Raw genomic sequence first — 19,304 nt, 5'->3', positions numbered from 1 at the left:
TTCAGTCAGACTGACCAACTGAACGATTTTCATTAAGGGAATATGTAAAAATCGTTTGTAGTTCAAAAAAATTGTTCCTTACACTTTAAAAAATCTGGCAGATAATCTGACAGAAAATCGTTCAGAAAATCGTTGGTAATAAAATCGTTGGTAATAAAATCGTTGTGTGTGTATGCAGCTTCAAACTTAGGGTCTCATTCAGACCCGGTCGCAAGCGGCGATGTGCTCGCAACCGGGTCGATGGTCCCCACAGAGCATGTGCACGACTGAGCTGGCTCCGCCGTGCGCATGCGCGAGACCCGGCTAGCGACGGGCGCTCAGTCGCTAGGGGTCTCTTAGCAGACGGGGCGAGCTGTCGATGTTGAGTGACAGCTCGTCCTGTTTGCTGGGTGGGCCGGGGGTTTGCCCGGCCAAACGGAGGCATTCCAGACAGAGTCTGGACAAAGTCTATGAGATGCTTGCTTTAAAGGGTCCTTCATTTGATCTATTGCGGAAAAATACAATGTTTGATGATTTAAAAGTCATCTTGTAGTTTATACAAATGAACATTTTAAAAAACAATTTCAAATATTAAATACAGTATGTTAGCTAAAGTGGTCCCGGTCTTTGTTTAATGTGAATGTGTGGCTGAAATTATTACTGTTGTGTATGTGTATTATGGTGGGTACACACTATACAGATATATCTGCAGATCGAGTGATCTGCAGATACTGTATATCTGCAGATAATGGCTGTTCATACACACTGAAGTACCATCATCTGTATCTGCCCGCAGGTCCTGGCAGCCAGGGGGCGTGTCCCAGCAGGCAGGGGGGCTTGTCCCATCCCCCTCCTTCCGGCTGCCGCTGTGTGTGTACGGGCATTCTGCTGACCGCGCGTACACACCTGCCGATGGACAGATATGTCTGCAGACATATCTGTCCATCGGCTGTGCAGCACAGCCAATGCGATATGCCGGTGAACGCCGACGCTCACTGACATATCGCGGGTACACACTGCCCGACGGGCAGCAAATACCCTGGCCGATCAATTGATCGAACAATATATCTGTCAGTGTGTACCCAGCTTAGTGTATGAAGGGAGGGTGGGAAGAACTGTGTAAGGTCTCTGCTGGAGCATTACCATGCCTTCTTGATTACGTTTTCTCCACCAATTGTTGCTCAAGGCACATTCATAAAATAATTCTCTGCACAATGAAATGTAAAGATAAGTGTGTGACCGATTACTTGAGGACATGAATGTATGTCTTTGACCTATTTTAAGCCAAACAAACATGTTAAGAGCTAATGAAAGTGTAATGAAAATGAGAAACTTTAGAATACTTGGGAGGTGCAGTATATTGTTCTTATTTGACATGAGGATAGTATATCTACTTAATTCAATTCTGTGACAGCACATTAAATATTTTGAGCTGGGATGTAGTGAATTTACTTAGGATCGGGTTGCCGACTGTTGAAATCCCACGCCGGACTCCCGACATCAGTTGAGATTCTGACGCCGGAATCCTGACAGCCGGTATCCCGATCAGAAGTATAGCGGACCGGAGTAGCTGGTAGCCGCGGAGAGGGGGGGGGCGGCTAGGTTTAGGCACCATGCGTGGGGTGGTTTAGGCACCACTGCGGGGTGGTAGGGTTAGGCACTAAGGGGAGAGGGTTAGGTTTAGGCACTAACCGGGAGGGTTAGGATGCAGGAAGGGAGGATCAGGGTTAGGGAGGGATAGGATACTTACCTAGTCCCTGTTGGGATTATGAGCATCGGGATGCCGCTGTCTGTATTTTGACAGCCAGCATCCCGAGTGTTGGTCTCCCATACCCAACCCATTGGAATTAGGTGGCAACAATTTTTTGGACCTTGTTTGCTTCTCATTGCAATCTTGGACTGTATAAGATAGTTGTCTATGTGCATTTTTAGAAGTCTCCTTCAGTGCTTCTTTAATGTTGGTCAATATTGCACGACACAATATAATTCATTTTCACTGCCTTCTTCCAAACCCTCTCCTGGCACTATTTACTTATTTGGGGATAAAAGTGTAATTCTTTTGGCTATCAGCATGTAAGCCATTGCAGTGGCAAACGCAAGATTTTGAAAGGGGAGGTTTCCAACTCCTTGGTTGCTGAACCAATGAAAAAACATCTAGCCGCAAATATATATTTATGTAACCCTGGTTAGGGTTACGGAGATATATTACATATAAATATAATTCATATATACAATTGAAACAGGTATATATTTTCATTAATCTATTTACAGCAAAATGCCATTTATGAGGTAAATTTTAAATATACTGTAGGGATATATGTGATGTGATGTAAATAAGTGGAAATGTATGTACCCTGTGCATTTTAGATATCTATGGTGCCAGTGGACTTTAGTGCTTCATGCTGCAAATACACATTTCACAGACATTGGTGATAGTTGCAGAAGGGGGCGGAGTAATATAGATAGAGTGAATTGGTTCCTGTCAGGAAAATAGGATCCGGTGAGAGGGAGGATATATAACAGCTGTTAGCAGCAGCTGAGAGGCAGTCTGCAGGTCCCTCCCTCCAGTGCCTGCCCTCTTGTGACCCAGGCAGCCAGTGAGCAGCGATATGCTGCCGGGCGCAGGGGGACAGAGCCGGAGAGGGAGCCCAGCCATAGCTGGGGAAGAAGGTGAGACAAGGGTACTCACCCTGTCTTGCAGGAGAGGCGGCATCGCGGGAGGTGGTCCCGGCGGCGGAGAGGAGCGGAGGGACTCGCGCTGATCACGGAGTGGCCAGTGTGGGTGAGAGTGCCTGGTGAGTCCCCGCTATGCTGGGCAGCACCTCCGGAGTTACAGGGTTCTCTGTCAGCTACAAGCCTCCTCCTTTGGCTCATGTGAGCTCAGCCAGCAGCCAGTTGAGAGAGAGTGCTAGGAGGCGGGGGTCCATTTCAGTGCAAAGGACGGCAGCCAGTGGGAGAGAGAGAGAGCCAGAAGGCGGGGCCGTGTCAGTGTAAAGGATGGCAGTAGCAGCAGCCCTGACAGGGGCATCAGTGCTGAGGTAGCAGCAGTGACAAGGAGAAAGCAGGAGCAGCGCTTATACAAGCAGCAATGTTGAGGGGACTGTGAGTAAATAGTACTTGGCACTACACAGCTACATATAGCCCATATATAGAGACTGCTGTTGAGGACAGAAGAGCAGTAATATCTCATATACTCTGTCCACAAGGAGTACATACTTGGTTGTGGTACTGACACTCATATGGAGAGAGAGTTTCAGCGCATGTTAGCTGTGTGGATGATGCTCTAAATAGTGGCAGTGGTAATAAGAAGTATATGCCATTCAAGGAACATTACAGTAATCTTTACATTACATTCGGGGAAGAACAGAAAAGGAAAAAGAGAAGAATTCATAGTGTCTATATGAGACATTTTATTATATCAAAAGGAGATAGCTTTCAGCATAAGGGAAAGAAGAGAGGGAAGGATACAATTAAATACATAATACTGCAATTTAACTTATACCTGAGGATTACAGCATAGGATATAGATATTGGATATATATTCTTACTACAACTATCTGAAAACAGCATATTCTAGCTGTAAGGATGAGGCACTAATTCCATTTTTTAAGACTCACATGTAAGGTGTTACAGGGCCAAAACTAGGATTTTTGTCACCAGGGTCAAGACAGTAATTTGGTGCCCCCCCTGGTAATTCCCCCCTGCATCAGTGCCCCTATAGTAATGCCCCCTGAGGTAATGCAAATATAGTAATGCCCCTGTGGTAGTGCCCATATGATAATGCCCCCATAGCAATGCCCCTGTAGTAGAGCACATATAGTAATGCCCATATGTTAATACCCCCTTAGTATTGCCCCTGTAGTGCCCACCGTACAGTAATGCCCCTGTAGTGCCCACCATACAGTAATGCCCCTGTAGTGCCCACCATACAGTAATGCCCCTGTAGTGCCCATGCTCCCATATTAATGCCCTTGTGGTAATGCCCCTGTAGAGCCCATGATTTCATAGCAATGCCCCTGTAGTTCAATGTTTTAAGACTCAACATGTAAGTTGTTACAGGGCCGAAACTAGGATTTTTGTCACCAGGGGCAAGACAGTAATTTGGCGTCCCCTCTGGTAATTCCCCCCTGCATCAGTGCCCCTATATTAATGCCCCCTGAGGTAATGCCCCTGTAGTAGTGCCCATATGATGCCCCTGTAGTAGAGCCCATATAGTAATGCCCCTGTAGTAGTGCCCATATTGTAATGCCCCCATAGTAATGCCCATATGTTAATACCCCCATAGTATTGCCCCTGTAGTGCCCACCATACAGTAATGCCCCTGTAGTGACCATGCTCCCATATTAATGCCCTTGTGGTAATTCCCCTGTAGAGCCCATGCTTTCATAGCAATGCCCCTGTAGTGCCCATGCTCCCATAGTAATGCCCCTGTAGTGACCCCACAGTAATGTACCTGTGGTAATGCCTCTGTAGTGTTAATGCCCCATTAGTAATGCCCCTGTGGAAATGCTCATGCCCCCATAATAATGCCTCTGTAGTGCCCATGGTCTCAAAGAAATGCCCCCATAGTAATACCCCTGTAGTGCCCATACAGTAATGCCCCTGTAGTGCCCATGGTCCCATAGTAATGCCCCTGGAGTGCTCATGCCCCCATAGTAATGCCTCTGTGGTAATGCCCCTGTAGTTGCCCATGCCCCAATAGTAATGCCCCTATAGTGCCTATAGAGTAATGCCCCTGTATTGGTCATGCCCCCATAGTAATGCCCCTGTGCTAATGTCCATGCCCCCATAATAATGCCCCTGTAGTGCAGCTTATTAAAAAATAATAATACTTACCTTAAACCCTGCTCCTGCATCCAGCGTCGCATTCGGTACGCCCGGCTGCTCCTCTGAACTATGGCTGAGACATCATGATGTCTCTCCCATAGTGCCCGTGGGGAGAGCCGGAAGCTGGAGTTCAGGAGAGAACTCCAGGCTCTGGCTACACCGCGTCGCTGCAGAGAAGGAGCCGGGCGCCCGCTGTTAATATCTCAGCGGGCGTCCGGCTTGGAGTCTCTCTGCAGCGCCGGGCTGTAGGACACTGGCGCGGGGTGCAGCGGTGCACGTGCACCTCCAGCCCCCACCTAGTTGCAGCCCTGGTTGTTATAATACTTGTCAGTGTCAATATACAATATTATTCACGCCAGCACTTAGAGAATACAGCCTTGAACTGGAATAAATATATGAACTTCCTTTTACTTTAAGTACAACAGGACTTATGCTCTAGGGTTCTGGACCTTTAAGCACTCAGTATTCTCTACGCTAACAGACTCGTAGGCAAAGGCAAAGTGTTGGGCATATTATTCAGAGTTAAGTGATTATATTGTAATTGAATATTCCATTTGCATATGGAAACAAAGTATATTGTGTTTGTTATGCAACATGTCATGATATGAGTTATTTAGCTTCATGAATTACATAATACAAAGTGTTAACCTATTCAAGAGTGGTGCATAGAACTTATCTTTTAGGAACTGGAACAGCGTCACCAGTGGAGAATTGAGAGACCTGAAAAAAAAGAAATAACAGGTGGTTGAATATGTGTGTGTGTGTGTATATATATATATATATATATATATATATATATATATATATATATATATATATATATATATATATTACACACGCAGCATACATGGTAGTCAAAGAAAATGTGTACTGACACTGTATATTCTATCACTGGGTTTTCCCAGGTAAGCCCCTTTGACATTTAAAATAATTAACCTGGGTGGAGGCACTGACAATAGGGATGTACACCGCTTAGAGGAATGCTAAGGGTGGGTACATTAGGAGTAACAAAGGTGGTAGTAACCTGGTGACCCTTTAGTGATAAAAGGGGGGGTTACATTTACACACACTGACACACACACACACACACACACACACAGACATACACACACACACCTCGATCACTAAAAAACATTATTAATTCAGCAGTTAAATAAATACAGCCAGCATGATTTATTAAAGACCCCCCTCCCCAGGGTGTATAAGGGGCACCCTTGTACAGTGCCCCCAGTAGTGGTCCCTCTATGCAGTGCCCCTTATACAGTGCCCCCAGGGTCATTCCGTGACAAATCAACACACTGATTTTACCTCACCAGCTCAGATTTTGTTAAAATTTGCTATATGGAGAGTATGGACTCCATTTACAAACGAGTTTGAGGGCGAGTGATATTTTAGTTTTTCGTTCTCTGCGCTTTTTTCCGTTATTCTGCTGGTATTTAACAACCACCTGCTCCCCAGCGAGCGGTAGTGTTAAAAACCTTGTCAGCGCTGTTTTATCTGTCCAAACAGCGCTGACGAAGTTGTGGTTTATTATCTTCTGTAATAGGCGCATGCGCCGTGTGGTGAGACCGGCGAACGTCATTATGGTGGGTTACTTGGAGGGCTTGTATGGTTCCCGGCCGGCTTTTCTATTATATGTTGTTTTGCTCACCTCTAGGATCTCTGCTTGGCAGCGGCAGCAACCTCCCCTCCCAGCCCAGCATATAGTGTTGTTTGCTGGACTGGGGAGGGAGGCTGTAGCTGCTGCCAAGCAAGGAACTAGGCGTGCTGGGCTGCTGCGGGACTCGGAGGGCGGAATATACTGTGGGGGTAAAATGGGGGCTTTGCGGTTGATGTGCACTGGGGGAGGGGGCGCCGGGTGCTGTACAGGGGGTTTATGGGTAACCCCTGATGGTGTCAGTGACTGAGGAGCCCGAGCACCAAGGGGGTAATGAGCGGCTGTGTCCTCCCGTACACGCTACAGGAACTTCCAGGATGACCATCTGCCATCCTCTGATTGGCCGCCGGGACTGCAGCGCATGTGAGCGCTGTTTAACAGACCCCTTTACCTGGCGAATTTTTTTACTGAAAACGAACGGTAAGTTATCATTACCGTTCATTCCTAAATAAAGGTGACCATCTGATAACAATGGTGAGAGGCTAAGAAATAGCGCTGCATAAACACACCCTAAACATGCCATTAATAAATATCAGGATCAGTTATTTACCATCACTAACGAGTTGTAACAGCTGAAACTCTTAGTAAATGGAGCCCTATATATGTAGTCTAAGAAAAATACAAAATATTATTTAAATGTACCATGCCGTTTCCAAAATATGTAAAGTTTTAAAAAATCTGTCAAAAACGCACAACCAGCATATATTCAAAATGTCATAGCAGCTCTCTTAATTAAGCTAGAGAGGTGGGAATAGAGCCATTCTACTGTGTTTGTTATGCCCTTTCCTATGATATACAGCACCATAGGCTTTGTGAGGAAAAACGTTTTCCAAATTCAAACTGAAATTTTTGATCATGATTATCTCAAAAAGTGCGTTGACAAAAAAATTCAAAACATTTCTGGAAATAGTCTATACTAATGTTAAATGTTTTTCAAAATTTAAAAGTGGGAGGATAATGGGTTCATAGTTAAAAATAATTTTAAAGCAAGGTGGTTTATTCAAGAAAAACGGGTGTATTTGAAGTAGTAAAAGGTAATAATAAATTTCATGGCTTCATTAGTTTAATTATATAAATCAAGTTGAATAGAAATACTTGACATTGTAATAGTCAGTCAGCAATGTTAGCTGAAGATAGTTTGACAATGCCTCAGTGGTTTTTACAGTGTCATCAGGAGACATGACTTAAATTCTTCCAGTTGGAGTTATAGGGTCGACTTTGCATAAGACACCTATTAGAGGTATCCATAATACATCAGGCTTCCTTGGATAGAAGAATGATGGTGAAGGTCCAGCTGGATGAAGGAAGGTCACTTTTAATTCATCTTCATTTTTGTCTGTCACATAAGCATGCCACCATTTCTTGTTATACACAACGGATATATAGCCATTTGTTTGTGTCAACTGGAGTTTGTGTAGAGATTTTGTAACGAATACTATAGATGATATTGTAGCCTTAGAAAAGGTTTTCACAGATATTTTTGATGTACTTGAATCAACAGGCATAAAAGCATGATGTTGTGTTCCCTGAATAATTACTGACTGGCTGAAACGATCATTCAAAAATGTCCAGACTCAATATAGTCGTCTTGCGTTGTGAACGTCAAATTAATTGCAGATATATTTTCTACTGCCCATTCATAAAGTTGCAGTGGTGTGAGGATTTGGTTCACATATGGACGTTGTAGGTTTGCTCTAGCTGCCAGTCTCTTGACTGAGCCGCCAACTCCATCACAGGGGCCTTTCCCATGTGCTGTGGCCGAAAAATGCCACTCTGCCTCAACATCGAAATCTAGCTTGTGACAACACAAGTTTGTGAAGTTTTTCTTGCACAGACATGCCACAAACTGTCCTGCAATACTGAGCATGATTCCTGACCATTGATTCATGAGAACAATGATTCATGAGCATGATTCATAAACAATGCATCAACATTATTGAAGATCATTTATTTATTTTCTTGCAAGCATTATTCATTGTTTTTAGTTAATAAAGTCATATAAGAACTTTTATAATTAGGCCGACAATATTTGAATTTTTGTAAATGCTTTTAATTACTTTTTGACAATCTCTACATGTGAGAATATATAATATCTATATTATATATTCTCACATGTAGATATTGCCAAAAAGTAATAAAGAGAATTTACATGTACTTCAAATATTAAGTGTTGGGATAATTTTAGTTGTTCCATCATATAATTGGATTTAAAAGTAGGCCCTGATTTTTTTTCAAACGTAGTGCCTACTCCTGTTTAAAATTATGTTTAACTGTCAACTCATTATCCTCCCACTTTTAAATTTTGAAAAACATTTAACATTCGTATAGATTATTTTCAGATTTTTTTAAAAACTTTTTTGTCTACGCATTTTTTGAGGTAATCATGATAAAAAAATTTCAGTCTGAATTTGGAAATTTTTTTCCCTCACAATGCCTATTGTGTTGTATATAATAGGATAGGGCATAAAAACACAGTAAAATGACTCCACTCTCACCTCTCTAGCTTAATTAGGAGAAGTCCTATGGCAATTTGAAAATATGCTGGTTGTGTGTTTTTGACAGATTTTTGAAACTTTTACATAGCCATATTTTGGAAACGGCTTGAGATATTTAAATTAAATATTTGTATTTTTCTTAACTACATATATACCTCCATATACCAAATTTGAACAAAATCTGAGCTGGTGAGGTAAAATTTTAACAAAAAGTGTGTTGATTTGACATGGAATGGCCCCCCAGTAGTGACGTGTCTCCCATCACCCACTGCGGGAGCTGGAAGATGGAGCTCATGAGGGAGCTCCAGCCTGACTCTGGCAGTGGGCGCATCAGCCAGTGACAGTCTGTCTGACTCTCATTGGCTGCTAAAACAAACTGAGTGTACTAACTGGCGGCAGTGTGCTTGTTACTGTGCAGTGCGGCCCAGACTCACTGCGGTCCGCACTACACTTACTGATCGGCGGGTAGGGGAGGTTTGTAGGTGCACAGAACTCCCCCCCCCTGCATGTACGTGTCCATAACCATATATGAATCACTAATGTTCCCTGCATAAACTTTGGTTTACATGCCGATGTTCTATAGAAAAAATGCTTCTTCCAAGTGACCTACCATTTATCCATTAAAACTTTTGCATAATATAATCAAGTTTAAGTAGTTTTACAATTCTCAAAAACAGGTATAGTGGGAGGATCGACTGTTTGATCAAATAAAATTAATCATTGCTGTAATACTTGCCTCTCTCTATGAAACAATCATCCTGCAACAGTTTACAAGACACGACTATTCTGAGCTAAAGGGGTATCCTGCGTCCTCCACTACATTTTCTATATAGCTTCCCGCTTGTCTTCATTCCTTTCCCCACAGCATGAAACTGTCCCTTCGCATTCAGCTAAGCTCTAAGACAATCGCATGAGTGGACATGTCACGGTTTCCCACAAGATCACCCCACTCCTCTCCTGAAGTACTCTGTGCTGCAGTGAACATTGTAATTAACTGGTTGATTACAGATTACTCTATCCCAAACAAAGTAAAAAAAAAAAAAAGATGAGACACTGATGAGCAGGAGATAAAAAATTGATTTAAAAATAAATGCGATAATCAAGTTAACCAAGTGAGAACTGTGGAATCCTACTTTAAATCTCACTATGGCTGTTGATGCCACGTGGATGCACCTTGCGTATGGCAATATGAAAATGTGTATGCACAGTGCATGCAACGTGTGATGCATACACAATACCATCCCTTATTGTAACACCACTAGTATGCATAATAGTGGCTATCTTTATATCAAAAATACAATGTGAATTACAGTGCAATATATCACAGTATAATAACCTTATGTGAAAGAAAGTGAACACACGCAGGCCAGTTTCTGTGTTCCAACGCCCAAAAGTAAATATTGTATTAAAAGTATATATAACATTATTATTACAAGTCATACAGTGGTACAATATAGTTCAAGAAAAGAGGTCAGAGTTACAAACCAGTATACATACGTTCATGCACTCCCTGGATCCAGAGTACAGTCGTCACCAGATGACTGGTAGAATACAGCTACTGCTCTCTGGATCAGGGGAGCATAATTTATACAGTTAAATTATGGGTGAGTATAATAGTAAGCTGTGTCTTCTTCCATTGGTCCAAGGGCGGGACGTTTCCAGTTCACTGGGGGTAATTGGTTGGTTCAAACAGTGGGTGATGCCTAGGCTCAGGATGCTGTTACAGAAGTTCACCTCTGGGTTCCCTCCGAAAGCTAATTCAAATAAACCACTGTTATATTCGATATTAAACATAAATCCGGCATTGCTAATATCTGCTTGATGCAATGTGTGACAATCTATTCGCAAACACTGAATTACTGCTAACACAATTCTGTACATTATGACCCCAAACGCGATGTTAATATGTGGTTCCATCCCTGGACTATATGTATAACTGTTTTTCTTCTCTTCAATATATATTTGTATTTTTGTGTAAACTGTTGGTTATATGTGTGACTACTATGTGTACGGTAAGCTGTTGGGTAGGAGGCAGGTCTGTATTGTGTGAGCTATGAAAGCAGGGATATTTATAATACATTGGACATTATTAATTGTAATATAAATGTGTAATTCGTTGTTAAATATATATATATATATATATTTAACATTACAATAGAGTAAGATAATGATTACTGTGTGTGTGTGTGTGTGTGTGTATATATATATATATATATATAATATATATTCTAAATTTTTTTTTCTTCAAATAAATAAATTAAATAGGTTTGAACACACTGTATAAGTTAACTGTTTAGTAGCATGCATGTAGATTTATTTTTCACAATGAGACTATGGGTCATTGTATAAGAGACAGGTTTTTTTTCCTGCTTAGATCACTTAAAAATACACACAGATAGTGGTATGCATAGGTGTATGCCTACAGTTCTTAATCAGGATCAAAGTATTGTACCTTTTGGTAATTATAAACTGACATGTCTATTGTCCAGTATGGGTCAAAAGAGGAGCCATGTTATTGGCAGATAAGAAGTCATAAATTATGGTGGATCCCAGGCATGACAAGCTTATTTACACATCAAACACAACCAAGTAAAGGAGGATTATTAATGAATAGAAATACCACCTTTTATGACACCCTGTCTGCTGGGGGGGACAACAAGCCTTTATTGTTTACCAAACCTTGGAATTTGTTACTTAACAACATGGTGTCAATAGAATGGAATAAGGTTCCTTTGAAGAAAGTGATGTATGTGTATAGATCACAGAAATACACACCGGTTATGGCTTTTTGAAATATGCCATGAGAATATGCCGTTATGTTAAATAATGATATATGAGTGTATTTAATATTTCTGACTTTGGCAGGACATGACATTAGTTCTGTAGTCTTGGCTTAAGCTGGGCACACACTTTCTGCTGCAATGATTTTACAGTTACTTAATGGCCAAATCTGTAAGTATTTAGGCCACAGCTTTGTGCACGTCTGGTCATTTGGTAATTACCTCAGTCATCCTTGTCATCTGATAAAACACAAGCGTGCAATGTGGTTATCATGCTCAATCAAATATAATTAGAACCTGATTGAGCAAATGCATGATGTTAAGCTGGGTACACACTGACCGATACATATCTGCTGCCCGTCAGGCAGTGTGTACCCGCGATATGTCGGTGAGCACCGGCGTTCACCGACATATCGCGTTGGCTGCAGACATATCTGACCATCGGCAGGTTCGTACACACACAGCGGCAGCTGCGAGGAGGGGGGAGGGACACGCCCCCTGCCTGCCAGGACACGCCCCTGGTCACTGGGACCTGCAGGCAGACACAGATGATGGTTGTTCAGTGTTCATTAGTGGCAGGCCCATTTGGTAAAGAAAACAAAACAATCAGCAAATATAAAGCAATTTAGATTTTGTTTGTTTATTTTATTTGACATTTTTCTGCATGTTTACAGATTGCAATGAATTGACGACTATAAGAGGAGAACTTAAACACCGTATTCGGGTTCAATCTGCCAAGTTACTACGGCAGCTGAAGCAGAAGGACAGACTCCAGCACAAGTTGCAGAAGAATTGTGATATTGTGACCGCGTGTCTGCAGGCCGTGTCACAAAAACGTCGTGAGTATCCATTGGGAAGCTTGATGCTGGCATTTATTTATAGAAGTGGTGAAATATGTTTAAAATTGAGAATAATAAATGTTGTATGAATTAAGCAACACATGTATAAATGTATTTGCTATGGTTTCTTTTCCAGATTCATTTATAAAAGTGGGTATGTTTTGCTTGTTGGAAAAAAATTATAAAAAGATGGTCAGGGACTTATTTGTAAAGATGTGGACAAATGTTTTGGTACTCATGCAGCTCATTGAATCAATGCTTCATTTTTCCTGAAAACTGATGAAATTAAAAGCTAATGGGCTCTATTTATCAACATTATTTTTACTAAAATAATGTGAAAAAGGGTGTTTTCACACCCTTTTCACATTATTTTAGTATCACCTATAGTTATTACAGGGCAAATGGAGTAGAATTTGTAAAATTCTACTCCAAGCCCTAAGTATCACTTATTTTTAGTAAAGCAGATCGCATTTCCCATAACTGTAATGGGAAATGCGATCTGACCATAGTTACTAAAAATAAATGTGAAAAAAATACAAGGGAAAGCCCTGTGATAATAACGCCACCTGGAGGTGGCGTTATCCAGGGTCTCCCCCCGGTTACTGGCCTCCTGCCCTGCTCTAACGTGGAGAGCAGAGCCGGGAGTCGGTCTCTGTAATCAGCTGTGTGGTCTAAACAGACCACAAGCTGATTACTGTAAAAAAAAATATATATTTGCCTGACTCCAGGGACCGGTGATCAGGCCTCCGGTGATGACTCCCCTCCGGTCAGCTGGTCTCCCACAGTGCACTGCTGCCCGGTCATCAGGTGATCGGGCCCCAGTGTAGTATGGGAGATCACCTGACCGGAGGAATGGAGAACATCACCGGAGGCCTGGAGCATGCAGGTAAGTGTAAGTAAGGGAGAGGGGGGTCGCGGGAGGTCCGCGATCACGGGGGGTGGGGCTTAGCGCCGGAGGGGGGGTAGCAGCGGCGACCGGTCGGCGCATGCGCGGGCACTTAATCACGGTATTTTTTGCGAAAATACCGTGATAAGTCTCCGAAGGGGATTAGCAGGGACAGAGCTTTATCACAAGCTCTGTCCCTTCAAGGGATTTGTAGTAAATCCCTGTGATATTGCCTGAATTCGCAATGCAAATTCACTCGGTAATATCACACTACAATCTGCATTACCAATGCGGATTGTAGTAAATAGAGCCCATTGTCTTAAGCAAAGAAACTGTGAAAAGAGAATAAATTATTACTTATTCATCAAAAATATTCTAAAATGGCCTGTATAGATTTGTTGGTAAGATAATTGGATTATAGTGATATTTCAAACTATAATTGCTTTCTTGAATTAGCACTTGTTTTCAATCTTCTATTTAGTTATTATGCCTCTTTAAAATGTACCACACTGAACATGGACCAGAGGAAGCAAAGGAGAGAGTTTTCCATCATTTTATGTCTGATCTCCTCAGACAAGCATGTTAAAGATGTGGGCTATGAGTCTATTTCCATGCAGCTTGATGTTGCCATGACTACAGTTACAACTGTAGCGAACTTCCCTGGACGTGGCCGAAAGAGGAAAATCGACCCCACATTAAACAGAAGGATAGCGTAAATGGTAGCAAAAGTGCCAAGGAAAACTTTCAAACAGATACAAGCTGAACTCCAAGGTCAAGGTTCGTCAGTGTCTGATCGCACTATTTGACGCCTTTCGATCGACAGCGGGCTTCATGAAGATGTCCACTTTTGAAAAAAAAAAACCATAAAGAAGCCAGACTGGAAGTTGCTAAAATGCATATTGACAAACCACAGTTCTTCTGTGAGAATGTGTCAAAACTGGAGCTTTTTTGGAAGTCCACTCTTTCTCACAGGAAATAATGCAGCTTTTAAAGAAAAGAACTCCATACCTATTGTAAAACATGGAGGAGGCTTGGTTATGTTTTGGGGCTGCTTTGCTACATCTGGCACAGGGTGCCTTGACTCTGTGCAGGGTCCAATAAAAGCTCAAGACTATCGAGGTATTCTGGATCAAAAATATACTGCCAGTAGTAATCGCAAATACACGCTATAGCACGTATTTTACCCACACATGAGGACCGGGGACCCACTTTTTCAAAATGGGAGAGTTCCCAGGGTCACGCTCCGCTGCCAGCCAATCCCTTGGCTCCTAGTTAGATGATTGATGTATCCGCAGGCCCAGCTGCAGGGAGAACTAGAATGGGATGGAGCCAGCAGCAGCTCATACATGAGGACTGGTGTGGACTGCCCTGGCGCGTAGACTGTCATTGCGGCCCAGCCCCCCAGAGTGAAGACTGCGGCCTGGCCCCTGGCTTGAAGACAGCACCCAGTATACAGTTGGCGCCGTTGACCAGGCAAGACACTGCGCATGCATCTGCACTCCCTAGGACAGGTGAGTGTATAGCGGGTAGTGCGTCAGCGGGTGGGGGCTGGTTAGGAGCGGCGGGTGTTTGGCTACAATGCGCAGCGTTGGCGGTGTTGCTAATATTTCAAACAGGGTCTGGGGGTGCTGAAAGTAACGTCATTCGCTGACACCATTCCTACTGTTTGGAGGCGTAGATCAGGATCACATGGAGGAGCAGAAGCCAGCAGCAGGCTGGACAGGGGGGCAGAGTGACAATAGTGCTGTGAATGAGGATGGAGAGTACTGTAGCACGCCTGGCCCCAGCAGTCCCCGGCTTTCTGCCTCTAATCCCTGCCTCCTCTCCACATCTAATACACAGGGGCACCCAGCCCCTTCTCCTGTCCCTGCTTACTCCCGTGGTCCCTAGCTCCCCTCCACCTCCTCCTGTAAGTTGGCTCCCTCCACATCTAATACCTGGCACCAAGCCCCTTCTCCTGTCCCTGCTTAAGCCTCCTGTCCCCAGCTCCCCTATAATCTGACTCCCCAATTCTTCCTGTCCCTGGGTCCCCACCTCCCCTCCACCTATAATCTGACTCCCCGATTCTTCCTGTCCCCAGCTCCCCACCTCCTATGCCCTGTCCCCAACTCCCCACCTCCTACTCCTCCTGTCCCCAACTCTGCCTCCCACACATCAAGAAGATGAGGAGCCATATGGACCAGCAGCATGAGTGCAGCTTCCCCCATCCAGCTCACACACAAAAAAATACAGAACAGTGCACAGCTAGAAACTGAGAATTATTTGAGCATTTTTGTTCAAAGGTAAGAAAAGAAAATCTTTTTGGTATATTTTTAAAATGTATTTATATTTTATTGGTTTGTGGTTTTTCATAAAATGATGCAGAAACTACAGTTTCTGCATAATTTTATGTATCACTGCTATGTAAGAACAGTCTAATGCAGAAAAATGTACAGAAATCTCCTGCAGAAGACTAACTACCGAAACAGACTGCAGTCCCCATTATTGTCAATGGGTACTGAAGTCTGACATCTGTGTACAAAACTTATGGGAAGTGTGGTGGCATGTGGTGTGGTCTGAGGGGCATGTGGGGAGCTCTACAGCATAAATTATGATGAGTCCCAGAAATGGTCGGGTAGAACCCCATTTTTTTTTAACATGGCGGGTCCCTGGGACTCACATATTTTGTCGCTCAGCGCTGTCGCTATGCCAGTGTCAGAAAGCTCAGTCTCAATCATAGGTCATGGTTCCTCCAACAGGATAATGACCCAAACACAAGATTGGATAAGAACAAAACATTGGACTATTCTGAACTAGCCTTCTATGAGTCCTATTCTGAATCCTATCGTACATCTATGGAAATAGCTGACACATGCAGTCTGGAGAAGAGCACCCATCCAACCTCAGACAGCTGGAGTACTTTGCTCAGGAGGAGTGGGACAAACTATAGTATCTGCTGACAGGTGCAGCAGTTGCAGAAATCGCTTGATTGCAGTGATTGCCTCTAAAGGTTGTGCAACAAAATATTAGGTTATGGGTTCCATCATTTTGTCCATGCCATTTTCATTTGTTTTATTATTTAAAATATTCTGTTAAATCAAAAATCAAATGCAAAGTCTGATTTCAATTAAATATGGAATAAACAATGATTGATGCCAATTTTGTCATTTTCAAGTTATTTCAGAGAAAAATATGGGTTCATCTTTTCGTGGAAGAGTACCAACAAATTTGTCCACGTCTGTACATGCTAAGTACCATAACCAGATGATAATCAGATTCAAGATATGAAATGTATTAATAAATGCAATAGAATATTTCAATAAAGCCAGCAAATTTCTCTAGGGTAACAAACCTAATAATGTGTTATAACGTTGATAAGCTAACACCTCTGTCTCTGTTTTGTTGACATGCAGCACGGCAATATTTTATTTTAAGGTATGGTAAACATACAGAGAGCATGGTTTCTGCATCAATGTTTGCTCCTCAGTCATCTCATCTGTCTATTGTCTCAGACATTGATCTTTTTTAGGTTTTTATTCTGTTGGTGTTTATGATTTTCTATCTTTTTTATTTTTTTTCTGGTGTTTTATAACCCATTATGAAAAGTGTCAGGAAAAGCAGGAAAATGGTGTTTGGACATTTCCTAGAGAATGAGGATGCTGTTGTGTTGTAACACTATAGCCATGATCTACTAAAATCTATTTAGCAGATGGTTGTGAATTATAAAACCGATATCCTATATTATTGATCCCCCTCCCCGCCCTTGTGCCTAACCCTCCCCCCAAACCCCACTACTTACCGTTTTGGGTGCCGGCTCCGGGATTCTGAGTGTTGTGGGGATCCCGGTGCTGGCTTTCTAAATGCCGGCATCCCGACAGCCGAATTTCAACTACCACCCATATATCTATCTAATCTATCTACAGATGTGTCCACATACATCTTACTTCCTTGCACTTTAAACAACCCTTTTAGTCGCGCCATAGTGTGACTCTGTAGCACCAAGCGTATTTTTGGGCAACTTTTACCTTCAAATGCATCTTATTCACAAAGTGTTGCAACTGAGACACACAAACCGATTCTGCTCATTAAAACGATATGCGGCATGCCTACATTCTGTGTGCAACTCCGGATGTATCTGCATGAGAAATGCAACGTTAGTGTCCCAGCTGCTGACACTGTAACATAGTATTTCTCATGCAGATACACCTGCAGTTGCACACAGAATATAGGCATGCCGCATACCATTTTAATCAGCAGAACCTGCTTGTGTGTCTTATCGCATCGTTTTGTGAATAAGACGCATTTGACGGCAAAAAGTAGAAGGTAAAGATGCTCGGCACTACCAAGTGGCACAGCGCTCACGCATTCAGTTTAACGCGACTTTTAGCTCATCGAGGTAAGCTGTATGTGGACACATCTATCTATCTATGCAGGGGCAGAACCATGGGAGACAATGGAGGCATCTGCCGCGGGTGCCAGCACTGAAGGGGCACCCCCTCCATTGCCCACAATATACACCACACTTAAGGCTCTAACTATGTACCCAGAGTGTACTGTCACGGCCGCCTAATACATGGCACCTCTTTTTGGCACCTGAGAAGCCACCATACACTAGTGGAGAGCTTTGTGTCAGACCAGCAGCTGATGCATCCATTTATGTAGCCTGTCCCTACTCATTGGTGTTGCTGCTCATTAGATCATGTCAGTGTGACACATCCGGCACCCCCCCTCACACACAACTCCTGGTCGCACTAGTCTCAGACCCATTCAGCAGTCCTGGCGCACTCCCTCACCTACAACTCCCCATCCCACACCATACATCTATCCTCCGTGCCAGGGGCGTAACTATACTTACGGGGGCCCCATAGCAAATAATTTTACAGGCCCCCCCCTCTCAGCCCACGCCCCCCCCCCTTCAGCCTACTGCCCCTGCTCTCGTCCCGTGGACTCCCCTTCGCCTGAGGCACCCCCCCGCACCCTCCTCACTCCCCGACTTACCTGATCCATGGTCGCACTGCGCAGGGCAGGCGCACCTTCTCTCCCGGTCGGCTCCATCTCACTGACTGATGATGAGAGGAGGTGACCACGCATCCTGCCAGTATCAGTCAATGGGGAGGGTCGGAGGCGAAGCTGACTGGGAAGACGCGACCACGGAGCAGGTAAGTGAAGTACAGGGGAGTGAGGAGAGTGCTGGGGGATGGAGGAGTGCGGAAGGGAGGGCCACGGACAGAGGCCTGGCACTGTAGGTGCAGGGGGAGGGCCGGCCCCAGGTTGGGTCGGGCACCATAGCCGCATCTACGGTAGTTCCGCCTATATATATATATATATATATATATATATATATATATATATATATATATATATTATACACAGTATATATATATATATATATATATATATATATATATATATATTATACACAGTATATACATACACTTAAATATATCCATATACACATGCGTCAATATAGCTACAGACACTATGCACACATACCAATATATCACATTACAAACATAAAAATAATATAGTCAGTGGCAGTGCACTCACCAGGGAGCATACCATGTCCAGAGGCACTGCAATCAGGCTCCAGGACACCATGTTCCTGATCAGCTGCAGCCTGTCCCCGAACTGCAGCAACAGAAGCCAAAGAGCTTGTTACCTGTCACCTGAACCACTGTCACAGAGCTGAGCTTCAGCTTGTTGGGCGTGATGGTAGGGTCCCATAGGTGAAGGGCATTTTGATGCTGACGTGATGGTAGCTGCGCTGGGGTTGCGGCTACAAGTGATGTCACGCAACAGACGAGGAGACAAAATAACAGAGCGCAGTGCATGGAAGAGCTTATGAAGCCCAGTCCCACCGCC

General features: G+C 43.4%; 1 protein-coding gene across 3 annotated transcripts in view; it reads left to right on the top strand.

Annotated features, from left to right (window-relative positions):
• Nucleotides 1-19,304, top strand: part of TBC1D30 (TBC1 domain family member 30) — a 142,597-nt gene that overhangs the window by 45,317 nt on the left and 77,976 nt on the right. For all 3 annotated transcript variants that reach the window (XM_088467778.1, XM_088467776.1, XM_088467777.1), the window contains exon 3: nt 12,413-12,577. In XM_088467778.1, the coding sequence (XP_088323904.1) occupies nt 12,413-12,577 (165 nt within the window). The remainder of the gene's footprint in view (nt 1-12,412; nt 12,578-19,304) is intronic.

The sequence above is a fragment of the Taudactylus pleione genome, unplaced genomic scaffold (genome assembly GCF_031769625.1).
Source record: "Taudactylus pleione unplaced genomic scaffold, aTauple2 ptg000075l, whole genome shotgun sequence".
NCBI lineage: Eukaryota > Metazoa > Chordata > Amphibia > Anura > Myobatrachidae > Taudactylus > Taudactylus pleione.
This window is presented reverse-complemented; position numbering and strand designations above follow the sequence as displayed.